The sequence below is a fragment of the Peromyscus maniculatus genome, chromosome 17 (genome assembly GCF_049852395.1).
Source record: "Peromyscus maniculatus bairdii isolate BWxNUB_F1_BW_parent chromosome 17, HU_Pman_BW_mat_3.1, whole genome shotgun sequence".
NCBI lineage: Eukaryota > Metazoa > Chordata > Mammalia > Rodentia > Cricetidae > Peromyscus > Peromyscus maniculatus.
The window spans coordinates 36352227-36374134 of record NC_134868.1 but is presented as its reverse complement, the minus strand read 5'-3'; the positions used below and the strand labels follow the sequence as shown (position 1 = coordinate 36374134).

The following is a 21908-nucleotide window of genomic DNA, read 5'->3' as shown; positions in this document are numbered from 1 at the left end:
AATGCTGCAACAACAACAAAAAAGGAGCTTGGTTTATCTTCGTTGTTGGCACAAGTTTACCTCGTCTCAAGCCCTAGAAAGTAAGGGAAACTTGCTGCTCTGGGCCAGCTCTAAATCCCTCACTTCCTTGAGTGTTCATGTCCGTGCCAAGTGCTTCAGAGAGCACTGAACTTTGACAGCTGCAGACCTCTGGCAGCCATAACTCCAACGGCCTAAGAAAGTTGCTTTCCATGGAGTGCATTTGCAAATCACATACCAATGTGAGCTGGTTTGCACTTCTGAGACGCTTCCTACTTTGATGATCGCTGAGAAATTATATAAGAAAAAGAAAATAGAGACATTTCATCGTAGTAGGTAAGATTATTTAATATGATAAACTTTTGGAAATAATGACAAAAATGGAATATGTTGAGGCATAGAAAGAGTCTTTTTGGAGATAAAGGCTGAGACTAGAAGTCTGGGGAAGAAGGTACATCTTTGTCTTAGTGTCTTTGCCCCTGACATTTGGGTATCGATGTCTTTGTTGACAAACCTGGTATGTTAATCCACGTTCTAGCACTATAACAAAACACCGAGGTATCAACTTAGGAAAAGGTTTATTTTGCCTTGTAGGGTTGGAGGTTCCATTGTATGACCAACTGGCCCTGTTGCTTTAGCAGCAGAACTTGGTGGCTGGCATGTATGGGAGAAAAAAATTTACTTCATGACTAGGACATGAAAAGGATAAAGAAGAGGGATCTGGGGTCCCATGGTCTTCTGTTCCCTAAAACCTAGAACCTCCTACTAGTCTCCACCTATGAAAATATCCACTCCTTCCTGTTACTGGTGCTCTACCCCAGGAATTAAGTCTTTATGGCTTTATTAGCAGTGCAATTAAGAACTCATCTTGGGTTAGAGAGATAGGTCAGTGGTTAAGAGAATGTGCCCCTCTTCCAGAGAACTCCATCCAGCTTTCAGCACCCATGCTGGATGGCTTACATCCTCCTGTAACTCCAGTTCTAGGGGACCTGACGCCCCCTTCTGGCCTCTGCCGGCACCTGCACTCACATGTGCATACCCTTCCCACAGACAGAAGCACATACAGATAAAGTCAAAACAAACAAACAAACACCTCATCTCATTGAAGTCCGTGAGATCCGCTGCTGCTGTTGGTCAATCTCAACACCAGCATTGGTGCTGGACACAAATACCTGAGCACCCAAGCACAGTCCATGAAGGACAACTGTGGGGTGCTGCATGGTACCTCTGAGGGCTGCTTTGCTTGCTCCAAGCCATGAAGAATGTTCTGGATTATTGGGCATTCCTTCAGATCGACTCCATCTTTATCTCCTGTTTGGAGATGCACCAGTACTCTGTTAGCAAAGAAGAGGTCAACCAATTCAAGCTTTTGAGCCCCCAGAGCCCCAGACTGGGGGGCATGGTGCTAATATTCTGACTCACTCTTGGCACCGCCCTGTGTCCTGATGTAAAAGTCTCTTTTTAAGGAAAAACGCTGTCCCTTCCTCTCTCTCTCCTACTTTTCCTCCCATGAAGTTTGCACCTCCCTCTCCCTTCCTCTCTCTCTTTCTCTCTTTCTCTCTCCCTTCTGTCTCTTTACCTCTTCATCTCTCTATTACAATAAATTCTCCATGTGGATGCAGCGTCTGGGTTGTATATTACTGTCACCACCACCTCCGCCATGCCCACATGGCATGTATCTGCCCAGCCCGCCACTGCATCTATCTCCCATGTTTCCCTGCATGTGCCGGATACCAGGGGTAGGGAGTAATAAATCATAACATTGGTCCCCAGTCATGTGATAATCAATGCCCATCCCCAATCCACAATGGGGATCAGGTCCTTTCCCCTCCAGGCCAGCACCCCTCACCTCTTTCCCCTAAATGGCAGGGACCCTTCAAGGTAATTCCCATAATCCCCACAGTTGCTAAGCTCCAGGGCTTTCCCCATTGGATTCATCTGTCTCACCTGAAGCCTTTTGTCCTAGCCTCACCCCAGGGAATTCCTCCTCATACACAGTGATGCAAACAGGGTCCTGCTCTCTCAAGTTCCAGAGGACACCAAGATCAACTGCCTTGTCACCAATTCCAGAAGAATGAGGTTTCATCCCACAACCGTACTCAGTCCCACTGGATTGGGAACCTCATATGTCTTTTCTCCCTGATTCCTTCTCCAAGTTCTCCTGTATCTACCAACCACATTCTGCTTCATTACCCTCCCTCGGTGTCGCTAATACCATATTCAAAGTTCTAATTAACTGCTCAGCTAATTATTACAGGACCACCTGTAGATGTAACCAACCGTCTTATTAAATAAGAAACACAGAAACAATGTAAAAGAGAAAGCCGAGAAGTCAGAGCTCAGAGCTAAAATCTCACCCTTCCTCCTGCTGTCCCAGCTTCGCGAAAAGAGACCTACTTCCTGTCGGCTCGTTTTTTTATAGTATGTTGTTCTGCCTTCTCATTGGTTGTAAACCCAAACACATGACTGCCTCGTCACTGTCTGAATGTACAGCCCCCTAGGTCTTAAAGGCATATGTCTCCAATGCTGACTGTATCCCTGAACACACAGAGATCTTATGGGATTAAAGGCGTGTGCCACCACCGCCACACTCTTGCTATGGCTCTAATAGCTCTGACCCTGAACACACAGATATCTATGGGATTAAAGGCGTGTGCCACCACCGCCACACTCTTGCTATGGCTCTAATAGCTCTGACCCCCAGACAACTTTATTTATTAACATACAATCAAATTAATATTTCAGTACAAATCAAAATAATATTTCAATACAATTAGATTACCACCACAACCACCATCAGCCATAGAGCTGGAGGCCCAAGGACCATCAAGTATACCCAGGTGGTAAGAAACAGTAACAGTCCAGAGGTATTCACACCCTCAGACTCAAAAGGGTTGGACTCTGCAAAAAACAGACTTTAATATAACAATCTATTACTGTTAAATGTCCTCAGGAACTGATCACCTGTGTCTCCTGGATGCTAAAATAATAAAGGAAACAGGTACCTTAAGGTTTGTCTCAGGTGAAGATTTAAAAAAGCCTAATTGATAATAAAATAAACAAACAAACAAACAAATAAAGCATGTTCCAGATTCTCTCTCTCTCTCTCCTCTCTCTCTCTCTCTCTCTCTCTTCTCTCTCTCTCTCTCTCTCTCTCTCTCTCTCTCTCACACGCACACACACACACACACACACACACACACACTAACCAATAACATTCAGATAGCAGAAGAGCACTAAACATTATAATATCATGGCTACCAGCTCAAGGTTTTAAATTCCTTTTTGTTGGCTTCTTAATATGCTTAAAATTTGTCTCCTTTGTAAACTTAAAAAATTCTTTGGAGCTACAGAGCTGGCTTGGACCCACCTGGACATGTCAGATCCACTTCAGATAGTATCATTCAAGCATTCCTGATCCCAGGACCCCCCTCCCTTATCCTGGGACCCCTCAGGGACCCCTCACCCCTCATCTCATCTCCCCTTTCTCCCCTAAGATAAAAAGTTTTTTTTTTCTAACCCAACTCTTCACCAGCACCTTGTCAGATCCAAACAGTCAGATCCAAGTGGCAATGGACGAGTCCACAGAGCCCAAAGCAGCAGAAAACATCCAGCTACCTCAGAATGTCCAGCTACCTTAAGAGAAGCCTCCCTCTGCAACCTCCTCCCAAAAAATTAATCAGTGTCCACCGAGTCAGCTGGAAGCAGTTCTGGGAGACAACTGTGCCCCATTCCCGTTCGCCCGCCACTCCTAATGCCTTATTTTTATGATAACAGAAAGTGTGGAATGTTATGATTCTTAGCCACTCTCTAGCTACATGAACGCACATGCGCTGTCCAGCAGTCAGGCAGAATGTTTAGTCACCCCAAGACCTTGCATCCTGCGTAATCCGTGCACCTTGTGATCATGTAATCTATGCACATGCGTGGCGTAGCTATGTTAAACCCATATGCGCATGCGCTGGGGGGAGGTATAAGAGCAGATTCCACCCATTTCTCGCTCTCTCTTCTGCACCGTTTGTTTCTAGTAGGCCTATTGCACAGGTTTACCCCCCCCCCCCGCCCCCCATAAAACTCTTGTAGTGGATTTCATTGTATCTCACATTCTCTCTCGCCCAGTACATAGTGTGGCAAATAAATAACACACGGCCCTGTGGCAGTGCTGAGTGGGTGTTATCTGGCCCCAAATGTTAGAGTTTTGTGGACATTTGCCACATTATCTTTTTCTTAATTCTTTTTGTTTGACCAAGAGGATTAATTATGGGGAGAAGTGATGGGATGAAACTCAAAAAAAAAAAAAAATGAAAAAAATTAGATTTAGTTTGAAATTTGTGTGTATGTTGTGTGTGTGTGTGTGTGTGTGTGTGTGTGTGTGTGTGTGTGTGTGTGTGTAGGTATCTACAGGGGCCAGAATATGGCGTCAGATCACCTAGACCTAGAGTTTACACGTGATTCCAAGTGGCGCTGCTAGGTGGCAGGGAACCAAACTTGGGTCTTCTCCGTGTGTAGCAAGTGCTCTTATCCCCTGAGCTCTTAACACCAGTCCTTACTTCATAGTTTTGAATCTGTAACATGAGGCTACAAATTCTCTTCCAAAGGGTTTCTCTGTGGTCTAAGTGAGATAGTAGCCTGATGTAAAGCGTATATCTTATTGCCTGCGGTGCTTAACGCACGATCTGAGCCTCCTCCCCAAAGGGGTTCGTTCAGATTTGGTCCAAAACTTCTGTATTTAAAAAAAAAAAAAAATTATAAAAGAGCTGGGGGTGGGGGGAGGGGTCACTGTAAATCTTTCTGAACCAATCTCTTCGGGAATTGAACATTTTTATGTGAACAAGTCACTCTTTTTAAGATGATTTTTCTTTTTTGGTTTTTCGAGACAGGGTTTCTCTGTGTAGCTTTGCGCCTTTTCCTGGAACTCACTTGGTAGCCCAGGCTGGCCTCGAACTCACAGAGATCCTCCTGCCTCTGCCTCCCGAGTGCTGGGATTAAAGGCATGCGCCACCACCGCCCGGCTGATTTTTCTTTATTCTTTCTTTTTTTTAAAAATTTCATGTGCATTGGTGTTTTGCCTGCATGTCTGTCTGTGTCGGATCCCCTGGAACTGGAGTTACAGACAGTTGTGAGCTACTGTGTGGTTCCTGGAAATTGAACCCAGGTCCTCTGGAAGAACAACCAGCGTGTTCCTAACTGCTGAGCCATCTCTCCACCCCCCACAAGTCACTCTTAGTGATTGACAAAGCTTTTTTAGAGTAAAAAAAAAAAAATAGTACAGACCTCCTTTCCAAGATCATTTGTATCTTAAGTGGGAAGGAGACGGAGCGCCTGTGAGTAGCCCCGCCCCCTTCCCCCCTTGAAAGCCCAAGGATGGGAGAAATCTCTGCAGAGAGGTCTGTTGCAGGTGTCAACACAGCTTTGGGCCCATACAGGCAGACTGGCTGCTCTCCGGGGACCTGTACACACACACACACACACACACACACACACACACACACACACACACACACACCAAAGCTAATTCCTCTGGGCTGCAGATGCTAACATGATTTTACAAATTCCCAGGCTGCAGAAGACTGATCCATCCCTCACCCCTCCCACTCCAAAGACTGGGCCTGAACTTATTTGCAATTGTGCAGGGCAGGCAGACAGACCTACCTGAGTTACTCCAGCTACCGGCCCTTTGAAGGCTTTCGTAATTTGCATTCCTTAAACAAATGGAATTTAAATTCCTTAGGCAGACTTCATCCTGATGGAACACCAAACTGACACACACACACGCCATGATCTCACTCTTCAGGATTTCTGGTTTATAAGCACTCCCGTGTGCTCCAACAGGCAGGCCAGATGAACCGCTGCGGTTCCATTCTCGTGACTCGCCCTTGGCTTTGAAAGCACCTGTACAGCGATCTTCATGACAGCTCATGGAGCCCTTGCACGATGCTAAGGGCATCATAGGGTATTGCCGAAAGAATTAAAACAAAAACAAAGACAAAGACAAAAACAGAACTGTGGTTCTTGGCTACAGGTGAAGAAAACAGATGTCAATCTATTTTCTTGTATCATCAAATAATGCACTGCTGAGCTGCCACTGGAAGATGTTTAATTGTGTGCAAACTGGGAGTCATGCTCTTCTGTGCCACACAAGGAGGGTAAGTAGAATCTTAGCACATTTGAAATCATTTACTTGGTTTGCTGGATAGTTATTTCACCCGCCATCAAAATCAACTTGGTCTCCTCTCTTCTCCTGACCTCTTCAATCCCTTTGATCTTTTTGTGGTGGAAGTGACAGGATACCAGCTTCTTCCTTGGGGTGCTAACAGCTATTTTATGGTTTAATTGATCTTGGTGGGTCCTGATTCCAGTGCAGAAATGACAGTAGGTTGGCTCTGGGAGTTAAAGAAAGATCGGCTAACAGCAGGGATTCTGGGGTATGGGGCCTGAGCTGGGATCACTTTTTGGTCACCCAGATATAGAGACTTTATCACTAACTCTCTTAGCCACATACAATCTGGTCAAATTATTATGATACCGCAAGCTCAGGAAGCCATGGTGGTTTGGATGGGCCAAGGTGCTCCACACCATGCAGACTTGGTGGCCAGCTGCGGCAATGGAGTAAAGGAAAGTTACTCACGCCATGCTGACGCATGTCCATGTGGAAAGTTTATTGGGGAAGGGAGAAGGGAATGGAGGGAAGGAGAAAGGGGAGGGAGAGAAGGTACATACCTCATGGGAATGGGGGGGGGGAGGGAGGATTTTTCTCTTAAAGGGGACTTTACGTAAGATGACATCAAGACCCTGAACGGGTCCTAACATAAATGGCTATGCCCCACAAGATATGTGTGAGGCTTAAGTGTTGGGAAAATGGACAAAGGTTGGGCAAAGACATGTGTATAGCTGTAAAATCATAAACACCTTGCTAGAAAACCTTGATTTAGGGCCATTGGTTTCTCACTTTGTCCTGTAAACTATATACATGATAATTTTCACTTATCTCCACAGCCCTGAAAAAAATATCAAAAAGGAGAGCTGGAGAGATAGCTCAGAGGTTAAGAGTATTTGTTGCCCTTACAGGCGACCCACCCAGGTTTAGTTTCCAGCACTCGCACTGGGCAGCTGAGAACTACCTGTCACTCCAGTTCTAAGGATTCTAACTCTCTCTTCTGGCCTCCATTAGCATGTCTGCATGTATGTGGTTCACACTGATATACCTAGGCGTACACTCATAAAATAAATACTTTAAAATCTAGTAAAGAGCATTACAAGAATCATTCAATCCCTAAAAAGGCATTTCCATTATTGTCATCTAAAATTAGTAGGTAGGGAGCTCTAGAGACAGCAGGGAAGAGCGTTTGTTGCTGTTAGAGAGGACCAGGGTTCCATTCCCAGACCCTACACGTTGACTCACAACTGTCCCTAATTCCAATTTCAGGGAATCTGACATCTCTCTTCAGAACTCGATGGGCATCAGGCATGCACATAGTTCATACACATACATGCAGGAAAAATATTTACACATGTAAAATAAATCTAATAATAACAATACCCCCCCCCCAAACTGGTTGGTAGTATGCCTGGGGCTTAAGAATTGCTTTGAGGGCCTGGCAGTGGTGGTGCACGCCTTTAATCCCAGCACCCGGGAGGCAGAGCCAGGCGGATCTTTGTGAGTTCGAGGCCAGCTAGGTCTTCAGAGTGAGATCCAGGAAAGGCACAAAGCTACACAGAGAAACCCTGTCTTGAAAAAAAAAGAAAAAGAAAAGAAAAGAAAATTTAGAAAAGGTTTCCTGCTCTCTATGGCGCAAGTAAATGTAGTTGAATGATTTCCTGTGTCCCACCCAGCCAGTAGTCGGGACAAATCTCTCTCACCTGTCCCACAGCCACTTACAAAATAATTACTTAGAGTCTTAATATTAATTACAAACTGTATGGCCTATGGCTAAGAATTCTAGATAGCTAGCTCAAATTCATCTTAAATTAACCTATTTCTATTAAATCTATGTATTGCCACGGGCCATGGTGTTATTAGTCTGCTGGCACATTGCTCCTTGGGTGTCAGGCTGGTGTCTCCTCTGCCTCTGGCTTTCTTCTGCCTGTCTCTCTCTTGAATTTCCTGTCTGGCTATAACCTGATTCACCATAGGCCAGAACAGCTTCTTTATTAACCAATCATAGCAACACATATTTACAGCGTACAGGAAGACATCCCACAGCAAGTGAACACTGACAAAATAAAGCCTCTTGTGGGCTGGAGAGATGGCTTAGAGGTTAAGAGCACTGATTGCTTTTCTAGAGGTCCTGAGTTCAATTCCCAACAACCACATGATGGCTCACAACCATCTGTAATGAGATCTGGCACCCTCTTCTGTATACCTAATAAATAAATCTAAAAAAAAAAAAGTTTAAAAAAAAAATAAAGCCTCTTGTAGATGGACTTCACGATTCATGTAAGACAGGAAACTGGTAAAAAGTTCATCAGAGGGGCTGGGAGTGTAGTGTAAAGGTAGAGCATGCCTGTCCTGTATGTGTGAGGCCTTGACTTGAATGTCCAGAACAAAGGAACGATTCCCTGACAAAGTTTTCTTTTTCTTTTGTTTGGTTTGGTGACAGGGTCTATTACTTAGCTTTTGCTGTCCTATAACTCACTACATAAACTAGGCTGGCCTCGAATCAGAGATCCTCCTGCCTCTGCCTTCCTAGTGCTGGAATTAAAGGCGTGTGCCATCACCCCAGTCTTGACAAAGAACTCTTTAAGAGTCAACATGCAGAGAACTCACCATCTTTTCTAATCACTGCAGTGTCCAAGCGGGCAGCACCTGGTCTTGGTGGTACAGGCCTGTAATTTCAGGATTCAAGAGACTGAGGCAGGAAGATCATGAGTCCAAAGCCAGTCCGGGCTACACAGTGAGTTTGAGGCTAGCCTAGGCTTTAGCCTCGGCTTTGTAGAAAGATCCTGTGTCAACCAAAATATTGAAAATATAACCAAAACCAATGAAAATGAGGAACAGAAGCAAGGGTTCAAAATTGATGTTAACTTAGATTTTCTTTTCTTAAAAACAACAGAAGCAAATTCTATCAGTGTTCTTTAGCAAATGATAAATTTATTAGGTGTCTATGAGTAGAAAACACTGAAAGCTGCTGGAGAGGATTATAAAGGTGTGCAGGAGATGCGCCGGCCCTTGAAGAACTCACAATCTAGACCATGAGTCAATGGACAAGTTGTGGGATGTTATAAGACGCAAGCCTACTTCTTGGAAAGTCCCGCGCTTGCACTCTGAATTCTTCTCTGGGCAGACTTAAGGAATCCCTTCAACAGGAAAGGTTACACGTGGGAAAGAGACTTTTTTTTGTGGATTCATCAGTGACCTTGACTTCGTTTCTAAGAACTGTCCTGTTGCACTGTTCTCGTCAATTCTCAGCATCGTTTCTGACCTTGGTGTGGAGAGAATCTCCAGGCTTCCTGAACCTTCACCAGGGTTTCCTGTTTGTGGGTGAGTGGCTCAGTTGCAGCTTGGCCTTGGAATGATTCGTCATCCGATTTTTCTTTCAGCCGATGTATCGTTGGACTTCGGTTGGCACTGGGCTGTGATGCTTTGCAATCCCTGCTTCTAAGGGCGGAGGAAGATGCAAAGCAGGAAGCAGGCCAGACTCTTTCCCTTACTTTAAACATTTAATAGTGCATTTACTGAATATACTCTGTACAGATATAGGGCAAATTATAAACCTCTTCCTTTATTTATTCTTTTTTTTTTTCACTAAAACTGTATTCACGTAAAGTGTATTTACAATGTGGAGGGGGGAAGCCTTGAGGTACAAAACCCAAAAGAATATCTGAGGTATAAATACAAGTATATTTTAAATAATAATCTTTATCATGCTTTATCTATGTCTGAAAGCACAGTGGACAGACATGTGTACATGTTTCTCAATAGACTGGTATATACAGCATACAATCTTATAGATCCAGAAGCCAACGACGTTGAATATACACGCACATCGGCACAAGCAACACTGATAACTCAAATACTCAAACTTTAAAACTCTACTCTGACCCCCCCTCCCCATTCTTCAAAGAACCTTTGAAATAATACTGACAAGGTAACTCAGTTGTAACAAAATAAAAATCCTTCTTCAACTCTCATCCATACGTTATTCACCTCTTGATCCATACAAAATAAATTTACTAATACTGTCTGGAGTCAATCTTTACCATTACAGTAAAACCTGTAGAAAGACTGCCCTTCCCAAAACCTGCACTATCTGTTTTCACTGAGATTACTAGTCCCCATTATTACTAAAATACAGTTTGAGGGCATTATGGGAGAAAAAGCAAAAAGAAACGTAGGGGAAAAATAAAAACCACATAGTCAGAAAACCTATTTGTGCATGAGGACAAACCTAATGAAAACACACACACGTAGCTGTCAGGAACACTGATGACACCAATAATCCAAAGCCTCTTGTGCTTGGGTTAAATCGACTGGGGACATATCTCCCTGTGTTCCCTTGTGTATCTCAGAGTTTATGTCACAAGCCTGACAAGACTATGAATGATAACAGGTAAAACGTTCTGCTGAGCACCTCTTACCCCATCTAACAGACAGACTGAGATAGGAGCCTCCGCTATACAGTGAGTTAGTTGTTCAAGACCAGCCTGGGCAACGTGGTGAGACCCTGTCTCAAGACAGAAGGTGAAAACAGAGCCTGGGATAAAGTTCACTGTAGAGTGCTTGCCTGCATATAAAAGGCCCTGGGTTCAACTCCCAGGACCGGAGATAAAAAAGTTATGGGACTTTGCTTATGGGTGCTAGGGTTGAGCCTTTACATTTCACATAAAGAAAACCCTTCCTCTAGAGGCGGTCAAGGGAGTGGAGAGGATGCTTGTTAGTCTTACTGGTTACGTCACTACAGTCATGGGAAACTGCAGTGTATGGGAAAGCAAAGGTCTGAAGAAAGAAAAAAACAAAAAAACAAAAAACAACAAACAAACAACTCCTCCCACCTCCCCCCAAAAAAAACCCAGCAACACAATAACCTGGGGGGGGGGAATGGAGAAAAGAGCTAGGTTCCCCTTCCGGGTAGATCCCTGGGTAGTCAGCTATTCCAGGCGGAGCTAAACCTGGTGGCTACATCAGCATCCTTTGTGGAGCGTATCTCAGTGTGCCAGACACTGTGTCCCATCTCTGCATCTGTCCCTCTCAGCCAGCAACACACACATCCACACACCTCTGTGCAAACCGTTCTCTGCTCATCTCAGGGGGGAAAAAAAAAACACCTGTCAACGAGTACCAACTACTCCAGTGGCTACATCAGTCCCTCAACACACCACAAAACGAATGACATAGGTACACACACACGCTGACGTCACGAGACAATGACGTCTCCTGGCTATCTTCCGTCATGCGCCGAAAAGAGCTCTTGCTTCTCAGAAGCAATGTGAACGATAACACGTATCTCCCCGCCCCGCCCCAAGTCTTATATAATCCAGTCAAGGTCTATGGCACAGACCTAAGACGAACAGGAAGCAGCTTTAAAAACAACTGGTCCAATTGCTTCAGTCGATGAGACCCAGATGAACTCTTCCAAGGGCTGGCCAGGCTCTAGAAACAATCACCCAGGTGGGAGACGCAGAGGCTTGGCGCCGCCGCCGTGATCACCTAGATTTGGTATCCTTGGGTTCAGTGTTCTGATGACTGAAGGAGTCTCGGATCTTGACCACTTCAGCTGCGCACAAATGTCCAAAAGATTTTGTGTACCACTCCGGCATGTGGCCCCTGTGACACCAAAGAACAGCTGGTGAGTTATTTAAATTAGCAAGAGCTGAGATGTGATGAAGACAGTCTTGAATACTCTCTCTTTTTTAAAATTTGGACTATGAGGATTGTGCTCAGGGCCTCAAGGGTGAGAGGAAAATGCATCACAACTGAGATGTTACCAAAGGCTGATACTCCTGTTTCTTTTTTTGACACAGCATCTCTAGATAGCCTTAAACTCACTGTGATTGGCCTGCCTCAGCCTCCACTGCGATGCCTGCTTCCATTCTTTGGTGAACATGTGAAAATAAAGACTACTTTCTGTCTGCAGACAACCCCTAGGCATGTCCATTACACACACACACACATGTAGGACCAGAAGGTTTCCAGGGCACAATTTTAAAGCATGGATACTGAATGGCCTTGCTTCGAGAAAGCTTTGGCACGTCTTACAGAAATGTATCACATGGGTGACTGATGTTTACAAAGGGGAGTTTATTTAAGAAAAGAGCATTCACTAGTTGATTTGGGGCATCCTTGAAGCTGATGACACATTCATTTCTTGCACAAAGCAGAGGCATCATCAATTATAAAACATGTACTGTTCAAACACCTTCCAATATAAAACAGGAAATATCCGCTTGTTGGCTCAATATAAAATATACTACTTTCTGTGGCTTTAAAATTGTGGTCAAACTACCAAATTCACACTGCTTTAGCAGCACATTTCCTAAGGAATCTAGATCGGAAGCAGTATCCAAAAGGACAGCAAATATCAAGGTATTGTTTTATAAGCACCACCCTTCATAAAATCTCCAAAACACAGACGACAGATTCATCTCGCCATTCTGGGCATCCTATGGAAACTCTGCATCCTCTGCATCCCCATCCCCACATCAGGTCAGAATCAGAACGTACCGCAAATCGGCTCTGCACATGTAGGTGAGTTTGGATTTTCCTGACCCGCAGGGTTCAATCAAATATCTGGACAGGAGTACATTAACCCTCACCCCCACCACGGGTGCCCGGTCGTGATCCACAGAGGTGAGTAAGAGGGCACAAGCTCCCCGGGGTAAATTAGTCCTCCAGGTCCTGGGGAGACAAAAGCGAAGAGGAAATGGAATTTCTCAGAAGCCAGGCTGAAAAATGGTACCTCCCTCCTGGCATCCTCCCAAGTCACTGCACATGGACTCTGTGGGGGGACAACCTGTACAGGGCCACCTCCTCTCCTTGGTGTGGACATGCTCAGTCACCCAGTGTCTTTTTGGAAAAGAGCCAGTTTGAAGTTTTTTTTTTGTTTTTTTTTTTAAACCCCTTTTACATTTCATGAATGTCTCAGGATGCGGACACCAAACAAGCAGTGAGCAGTTCTGGAAGAATAACAGGACAGTTCCTTGAAGCTTTTTGAAACTGCTCCTTCAATAGCCTTCAGAGGACCCAGGAATTACATAGAAGTCAGCCTGAACCACATCTCACTTGGGGCTAAATGCTGTTTCCTGGCCTATCCACTTGTTGGCTGTTTCTAACCAGAATATCTAGAGGTAATGGGGCAGAAATCTAGCCGGGCGGTGGTGGCGCATGCCTTTAATCCCAGCACTCGGGAGGCAGAGCCAGGCAGATCTCTGTGAGTTTGAGATCAGCTTGGGTTACAGAGTGAGTTCCAGGACAGGCGCAAAGCTACACAGAGAAACCCTGTCTCAAAAAACCAAAAAAGAAAGAAATCTAGCCCCATGGCGCACATTTGTTTGAAAAGGCTTTTCCCCTTTTGAGCTCAGTTCCAAGAGGTAAAGCCTCACTCAGTCAAGCAGCCTGCTGGCATAAACATTAACGTGCTTTGACACTGCTCAGCACTTTCCCTGACATCTACAACTAGTTTTAAATAACATGCCCATATTGTAAGTTTGAGTGACACCCGGGCTCAGCCCTGATGTTTAATTGTCTATGCCACGATCAAACCAATCCGCAAGCTCTCACCTCAACACGACGTAGTCCCGAGCAGGGTGCGGCGCCATGCTGTTTTGGACGTACTGGTAGATTTCAGTCTGGCTGTCCAGGATTTCGATCACCTTCGAGTCCAGCAGGTCCACATCCCAGAGGTGCTGTTCTTTCAGAAGTCGCTTTAAGATCTCCTCGGGGGCAGCAGGGACCTCGATGGTGGACCTCCAAAGCCTTAGTGGTGGTCCTTCACTGACCTGAAAACAAGACGTGTTGCTTTCAATGCCAAGAGAAAGCATGTATACTTTGATTTTGAAAACGAACTCTGAGTGGGGGATGTGGCCCTCTGTTCAGAGGCTGATTAATAAATCTAGGTAGTAGGCTATTAGCCCTGGATACACTGAAGAGCAGGCTAGGAGTGTGAACAAAACAAGTGTCAGCTCTGGTCAGAATCATGACTTCCGTTTCCTGGGGCTCGTATCAGAATGACTGTGACACATTTATTTCATCTCAAAGTCTATATGGCCATTTGACCCCTGTTTATTTTCAAGGTGATAGAGACAGTGTTGACAGACACCTTGATGGACGTTAATGCGGAGACAAAAGGATATGCTCCAAGCAGTGACTCACACCACATGGGGTGTAAAACTATTTTCTTTACAAGCATAGAAAAAAAAATGTGAGCTTGTCCCAAGATGCCCCTTGAAAGCCCAACCACAGTAGTGAATCAGGTAAGTCTAGGACGATGCTGTGGGAGGAAAGGACTTCGTCACAAGCAGGTGGAGATTTCCCACGTGCTCTTGTTTGTCCCTCTGTGACAGATGTCCATTCTTACCCAGGGAATCTCAATCACCTGGCTGCCCAGCACAGGGACAGCTCTCAGGGACAGGTCTGGGGTAGAGATCCCCACAGAGACTACAAGTGGGCAGAGAGTCTCAGGTCTGATGACTCAGAGTCATGACCCTGGGAATGAACAGGGAGAAGACGAACCTTCTTATAGGACAGCTCCGCCTGTTCAGAGGTAGGGTAGCTGACCCAGCCTTTGAACTTCTCCTTGACCTCCTTAAACAGGCCATCCACACAGTCCTGGAGGAAGTGTGTGTAGTCGGCAGGCTGGTCGTTGTGACTCAGGTGTCCCAGGGCCTCCAGCGTGAGGGGCTTCAGCTCTTGCTCGGTGTAAGAGTTGCGACATCGGCTCATTTCCTCGGGGACCTGGGAGAAACACACAAGACAAGAAGGTGACGGGTCTGTCAGCGCCTCAGTAGAAGGAGAAGGGCAGAAGCAATGGCCTGATTCAAGCTGGCCATCCACTCCCGAGAGATAATGGAGGGTGTACGTAATTAATTACAATGGGGCTTACACGGATCAAAGCAGGTTTCTCAGACAGAATTTTCATTCCAGATAATTTGATGCTTTTGCTCCCCGCCTGCCCTCACACAAGACAAGGGTTTCTCTGTGTGGCCCTGGCTGTCCTGGAACTAGCTCTGTAGACCAGGCTGGTCTCGAACTCTGCTTTCACTTTTTCCGTAAGAGGTCGACAATTTCACGAAACATTAGCTGCCATGAGTGTATATACACACGCGTATATATTTAAATACATATACATAGCTCATGGAGTATGTGTGTGAGGGAGAAAAAGAGCGTGTGAGTGTCTGTGTTTTGGGTCTGGCAGTCTCAGCCTAGGTACATAATCTCCAATTATGGGAAAGACCTTTTGCCCAGATGAGAACAAGCACCAAGCCAATGATTTTGGGCCCATCCTCAGTATCCTCAGCACAGCAGCCAAGCTTCAGGGCCATCTACCTGGAAGAGCTTCTTGCATTCAGCAATCATGTGGGCCAGCCCTTGAGTGGCAGCTAGGTTTTCATTCAGATCTTTCTGGTCTGGTTTGCCCAAACTCTGTTTTCTTTGCATTACCCTAGGAAAAAGAAATAAAGGGTTTGGATAAGCCGGTTAGGTGGTTCCCAAAAGCTTTTTATTTTGTTCAGCACAGTTTCTCCCAGTTTTATGAAAAACACAACACAGAACACAGAGACATAGTTTGGTTAAATAGCCAGGCTATTTAAAGACATTGTATTAATGAGCGTGCATTTGCTGGGGACTGGGGCAGCATCTACAGGAAATGAGGTGGGAGCTTCTTGGAGTAGGGATAGACGCTATTGCTATCCTTACAGGCTAAGTAAACAGGATCCCCTACCTCAGGTGAGGGATAACCCTATTGTCTGATCTTCTTCTTATCTGGCCCGTCTCCTGCTATCCCCTGTAGTTTTCTATCCCATTAAAGCTGGAATGCCTCAACAACTTCTAACACTAGTTAAAAGGCTACTTAAGTACACTACGGCTTCCAGGTGTGCAGTGACTTCAACGCATCAACCTGAAACACGGTTCAGGTTCCCAGGGCCGGACAGAAGCAGGATGTGTGGAGTCCATCCAGCTAGTCACTCGTTTTTCCTATGGTAGGGGTGATCTTATCATGAACTATCCATGTAAGATAGTCCTTCCTTCCTTCCTTCCTTCCTTCCTTCCTTCCTTCCTTCCTTCCTTCCTTCCTTCCTTCCTCCCTCCCTCCCTCCCTCCCTCCCTCCCTCCCTCCCTCCCTCCCTCCCTCCGTTCCAGAATTGACCTTCCCTAAACTTCACTTTATTCTTGGAAAGAGAGAGAAAGAGAGAGACTGACCGACCGACAGACAGACACTTGACAGTTTGTCTGTCTCCTGGGATTGTTGTGACATGGGAAGATTGATAGGAAGAAAAGGACCTTGTGCCTGGTACAGAATAAGTTCCCACAAGTATCAGCTTTGGTGAGCACTGAGCTTCCTCTTCCTCCCAGTTCTCCATAGCTACTCCCACCTCGTGAACATGTATTCTAGGCAGAAATGTCTGCCAATCATTGGCTTAGGGTATATGTTAAGTAGAGACAACTCTTAAGTTCAATAATAACCTTTGTCCTTTGTAGCCTTGCTTTCAACTTCAGGCACAGGCCAGAAATGTGTCTTTCCTGATCCCCCCAGAGGCTAAGGTACTGGGGGTACATCTGTCCCTACTCCAAAGAGCTCCCACTTCAGTCCCTTTGGGCCAGAGCGTCTGCGAGGCTGTTGGCTGGGAGAATGGAAAGGACAGTGTTTGATTTGCTTTAAACACTGGACACACCAAAGCACACACCCATGGTGCTCTATCTCAGGAGCCCTCCACTTCAAAGACAGCTCCTTTCAGGAGCGTTAGGAAAGGGGCCAGAGGCACGGGGATGCTCTGTGATCTGAGAATGAGAGAAGCCTGAGCAGAAAATGATCCCATTCTGGACAACTGATGCCCAAGGTAGGATGCAGATGGAGAAAATAGGTCCTTGGGTATCTTGTCTCTGTCCCTCTTTCTCTCTGCGACCAGGCTGCCTTGAAACAAGTGACGTCCTGCTGCCCCCGTGATGGGGCCAACCCAACCATGGGCTGAGCCCTCGGAAACCATGAGGAAAGTCAACCTTTACTCCCTTAAGTTGTTTGTATCATGTACCCAAGGACTTAGTTCCAGGACTAACCACTTTCTCTCAGTTCACATAAGACATCGACAAGAACCCAGGGACACGGCCCTAGGAGGAAGTGAACGACACCTCTCAGGAACAGGCCTGGGCATGCTCCTTGCACCTATCTGAGCTGTACCTTGGGGAAGAATTCTCTCTCTTCAGGGTGTTGAGGTGGAAAAGAGAAGGGGCTAAGCACACAGCCAGGTTGGTGGGAGTCATCTGGTTTTCCTTCACAGCCGCCGTGACATCGCTCAAGAAGTAGAGAAGCGTCTGGAGAACCTCCCGGTTCTCGTCAGGCAGGAGCATAATAGCTGCCTTGATAGCTTGGAGGCGCTGGTCCTTGGGCACATCTGTAGGGCACAAGCATTCCCACCATCAGCTCAGTAATTTTCCACACACACGGCAAGTCCGCATCCCAAAGCAAACATCGGCATCAAACTCCGAACGAGCACTTGCGGAAAGCACACTAAAGATTAATAACGAAGAAATTATGGGCTGCCGCCGCCGGCGTCACTAGCCTCAAATATTTCCTGCCTCGTGGGGGAGTTGAAACATTTCAAACACCCACAGTGCTAACACACTCCTAAAACCGACCTCAGAGTTCGGCTCCAGATGGTATGTTCTCGTCCTGCACAGAACTGTCTCTTCTAAGCACTTAAAAAAAAAAAAATTTCTAATTCACCATCTTAATTATTGAAATCACTCTGCATTTAAGATTTTGTGTCGTTTCAATAAAAAGTTTATGTGAGACATGTGCAAGAAGTTAAGAACGGAGAGATGGCTCAGCTGGCTATAAAAGGTTCAGTGTCTTTGGGGACCAGTTTTGACCCATTTGCTCATCCTTAAAATGGGGAAGGTTGTTAGAATATGAAGTCAATTTAAATAGATTTTAAATAACAACTTGCTAAGTTTTAGGAAGTATACCAAGAGGCAAATGTATAAAAATGCACGTAAGCCTATATATAGAATAAGGGACACCGTAGGAAGTCTGCGCCCAGCCTTCCAGTCTTATTCACCAGGCAAACTTAAATTTTTTAAAAGCATGTGGTGGAAAAATCAAGTCACTTCAATGCAGGGCCATAAGACAAACTGATTAAGCAGCACCATGGTTACAATGCATAACAAATACCTTGGTGGGGGAAAATGTGACCTGTGTTTTCATAAAATATGAAAGGACGAAACAAATAATGAAGCAGACCAGACCAGACCCAGCTCCGTTCCTCATAAAATGAAGCTCAACGCGTCAGTTCTAAAGACTGTTCCAGCGGAGAGAGGCTGCTTTCAAATGGTGCTGCTCTGAGGCCGCCCGCGGGAGCCAAGAAAAACACGAGGCTGTGAAAGCCACAATCCTGATCTCCATCATTTATTTCCACAACTGTTTGCTTTAAGCTGAGCTTGTGAAAGTGAGGAGGACAGGGGTATTGTTTTCCCAGGTATTTCTGGAAGGGAGCGTGATGAATAACAGACAAAAAAAAACCCATTATTTATTCATTTTCCAGTGAGATAAAACACACGGACACTAGAGAAATTCTAAACTCAACAGCCCCGTGAGAGAGGTGTAAAGTAAATGATAAGTCTACAGACAAGGCAGGAGGGAAGGGAATCATCCGTGGGTGGAGGGGAGGAAGGAAGGGAAGGAGAAGGGACCCCAGAGGGCGAGCGTACCGTTTTGGTGCCTGAGTTTTTCAGCGCCTATATTATACTACTCTAGACAAATGAAAGATGATACAGCACTTGACTGTAATGATGTCCAAGGGCTTCAGCCCTTACAGACTCATCAGCGAAATTTGTTTTCTCTTTCTTTTGATGACAAGGTCTCACAGAACCCAGGTAGCCTTCAAATTCAGTATGCAGCCAAGGATGACCTTGAACTTCTGACCCTCCGATCTCCACCTCCCAAGTGCTTAGGATAACAGGTGTGCAGCACCGCACCTGATTTATGTGTGCTGGGGGAGCAAATCCAGTGTTCCTATACAACATTGGGTTGTATGCTATACAACCACAGACATTACTTTTCAAACTATTCAGTAAGTATACAGAAACCTATTCCACATGCAAGGCAAGAAAGAAACAGATAACCTGTGTATTCAGAGGGTCCCCATGCAGGTTTCCTGGGCTAAATGACATGCCAAGACATCTGGTCCCGCTAAACCCAGCATCAATGGTCCTCAGGAGACCCAAGGACACTTACACTGGTAGATCTGTAGGAAGGTTTCCGAGAGTTTGTTCGTCATGAGGGGCTCAGGAAGATCTCGAAAATACTGCTTCAACATGTCTGCCACATCGTAAGCGGACTGGCCTTCATAGTTGACATAATCTTCAGCGCTTTCGTTCATCTGGCGTAGAGCCTGAATCCTGGATTTCACGCCCGACTTTCTGAAGAGCCCAACCTTTTGGAAGAAAAACATGAGGGATGAGGGCGGAAGCAACCAACCCCTTCCTTTCAAAGCTAGAAGAAACGGGAGCACGAAGCTCAGTCCCCCACGAGTGGGATCCCCAGGCAGCTGTAACTCACCTGGTCCAGACAATGGTTCCGGAGGTAGCGCATGGCCTGCTGGATGCTCTGAGGCAGGGGCTGTCCGGAGCGCTGCACGTTCACAGTCAGCGGGACCCCAAACACACTCCGGTCCTTGTAGTCTGGAACCTTGATCCTTTTCATGAACTTGGGCACAGCCCTGTTTAAAGAACATGGTGGTGGTGAGCGATGCTGGACTTCACTCACCTTTTTTTTGCAAAGTTTCTCAGCCGTTCTAGCCACATTCAAGGGCATACTGATCATTTGTGTCCAGTAGCTGCTACAATGAATTATGTCCATACAGAACGCCCCCGCCCACACTATTTGAAAACGTCCTAGGGATTTTTGGTGTGTGTGTGTGTGTGTGTGTGTGTGTGTGTGTGTGTGTGTGTGTGTGAAGGGATAGTGCTTTAGGTACAGAAACCAAGAGCAAGTGCTCTACTACTGAGCTACACCCCACCCCTAATATCTCCCTGACTCCTTTTCTCACTTGACAGCCCAGTCTGATCTGAAATTACAATCCCCCTGTCTCAGCTTCTTCAGCCGTGCACCATCATGCCTGGCTATGTTCTAGATGCTTGAAGAGTTGGAGTTGTAAGACCTGGTCCAATTTCCTCATCTGCGGGAATCTTGTTAATTCCTGTTAATCTTGAGAACAGGAGTCTGTGGTCGAAGGGAGGCTGATGAACTTTCCTAGCCTGCTCTTGAATGTATTCAGGGCTAGTAGCCTATTACATGGTACAGGAAGGAAGAGGTAAAATACCTAATACCTTAGTCGGCAGTTCTGATAAAAGCTTGAGAAACAACAAGCTCCGATTTTTCCCTAAAAGGGTATGCATCCCTCCTGGGTTCTTGACGAGATCTGAATTGATTCGGGTAAAAACACTGCAAATCAGCCAACGCACAATGCTGACTGGCTTGCCATACTGAGAACCAAGACCAGAGCCCAAATGGGGCGCGGCCCAAAGTCAAAATAAATTCCCCTGCCGATGACCCCCAGAGAACACAGCATCTTCAGGCTTCTATGGGAACTGGAAGAAGGAACAATGGGAGTGTTGTGAGGCTCCCCCAGGCTGCCAGCCGTCCTGAAAGCAGGCCCACCCCCAGCCATATAGGCAACAGCAGGAAACCCATGTCAGGCATTTAAGGCCTTCAGGCAGACATCGGAGCTCACAAATGACCCCTCTGAGTGAGGCCAGAAAAGGAAAAAGCCAAACAGGAAAGGGACTTTTTGGGCAGAAGTGCTCCGGTGCTGTCCAAATTTCACAATGCCGGGCTTTTACATTTGGTTTTGACTCACTGGAAAAACTGACCAGAATTGAAGTAGTTAGGGTGGACTTTCAGATTTTTTTTTTTTTTTTTTGAGGGTTTGGTGAGAAAGGGGGTGGGCACCTCTGAATGGAGAATCTAAAATATGCAGTTTTAAATAGCAGCGAGGAAAATATTACTCTAAGCACAGAGGGACACCACAGAAAGCTAACTGCCGCCGTCGACTTCTGGGTGCCTGCCCACAGCCGTGACATGCCACTCTCGATGGCTCTAGGAAAGGGTAAGCCAGAGCGGGGAGCCAAATTGGTATTTCCACACAGTGAAGCATACGGTACCATGGCAGAAGTGTGTATAATGTTCGCTTTGTTGGGGGTGAAGAGCCCGGCTGTGGAATGTGGGAAGAACACATTACACTCCCCACCGAGAATCTGAGGCATCCTGGGATAAACCGGTCAATACGTATTTCTGTCGTTCAGAACAAACAACTTCTGTATTTAGCGAGGCTCATGTAAAACTGCCTTAGCTAGGGGGGCGTTGGGTGCCACAGCCACATCCCCTGGGCATCCCTAGGAGGGAGGACCCAGAGAAGAAAGGACAGTGGACTCTGCTTCAGACTATCTCAAGCCACCCTGGATGGCCGCAGAGCGCGCCAATGAAATGGACTGCACCTCCGTTTTCCTAATCATTGGACAATAAACACCCTGACAGTGAGGAAAGAGATTCAGGCATGCCTGTGATGCTGCAAAACACAGAGCTGGATCCAGACACAGCGCTTGTCTTCGTACTAGAGCATAAAATCAGTAGGTACACAGATTATGCCACACCCACAACCCACCCCCGACTGCCCACATCTTATAGTGCACACTTCAAAATTATGAAGGGTTCATCTAATAACTCCCAACTTTTAAAATA

At 45.9% G+C, this 21908-nt stretch overlaps 1 protein-coding gene across 4 annotated transcripts in view; it reads right to left on the bottom strand.

Moving 5' to 3' along the window:
• Positions 1 to 9087: 9087 nt before the first annotated feature.
• The window catches only part of Dlc1 (DLC1 Rho GTPase activating protein), a 382113-nt gene continuing 369292 nt past the window's right edge, over positions 9088 to 21908 (bottom strand). For all 4 annotated transcript variants that reach the window (XM_076553515.1, XM_042262900.2, XM_006973963.4 and 1 more), the window contains 8 exons: positions 19728 to 19887; positions 19404 to 19602; positions 17349 to 17562; positions 15500 to 15614; positions 14687 to 14908; positions 13736 to 13953; positions 12680 to 12853; positions 9088 to 11782 (listed from right to left, as the gene is read on the bottom strand). In XM_076553515.1, the coding sequence (XP_076409630.1) occupies positions 11662 to 11782; positions 12680 to 12853; positions 13736 to 13953; positions 14687 to 14908; positions 15500 to 15614; positions 17349 to 17562; positions 19404 to 19602; positions 19728 to 19887 (1423 nt within the window). In that variant the 3' untranslated portion in view covers positions 9088 to 11661. The remainder of the gene's footprint in view (positions 11783 to 12679; positions 12854 to 13735; positions 13954 to 14686; positions 14909 to 15499; positions 15615 to 17348; positions 17563 to 19403; positions 19603 to 19727; positions 19888 to 21908) is intronic.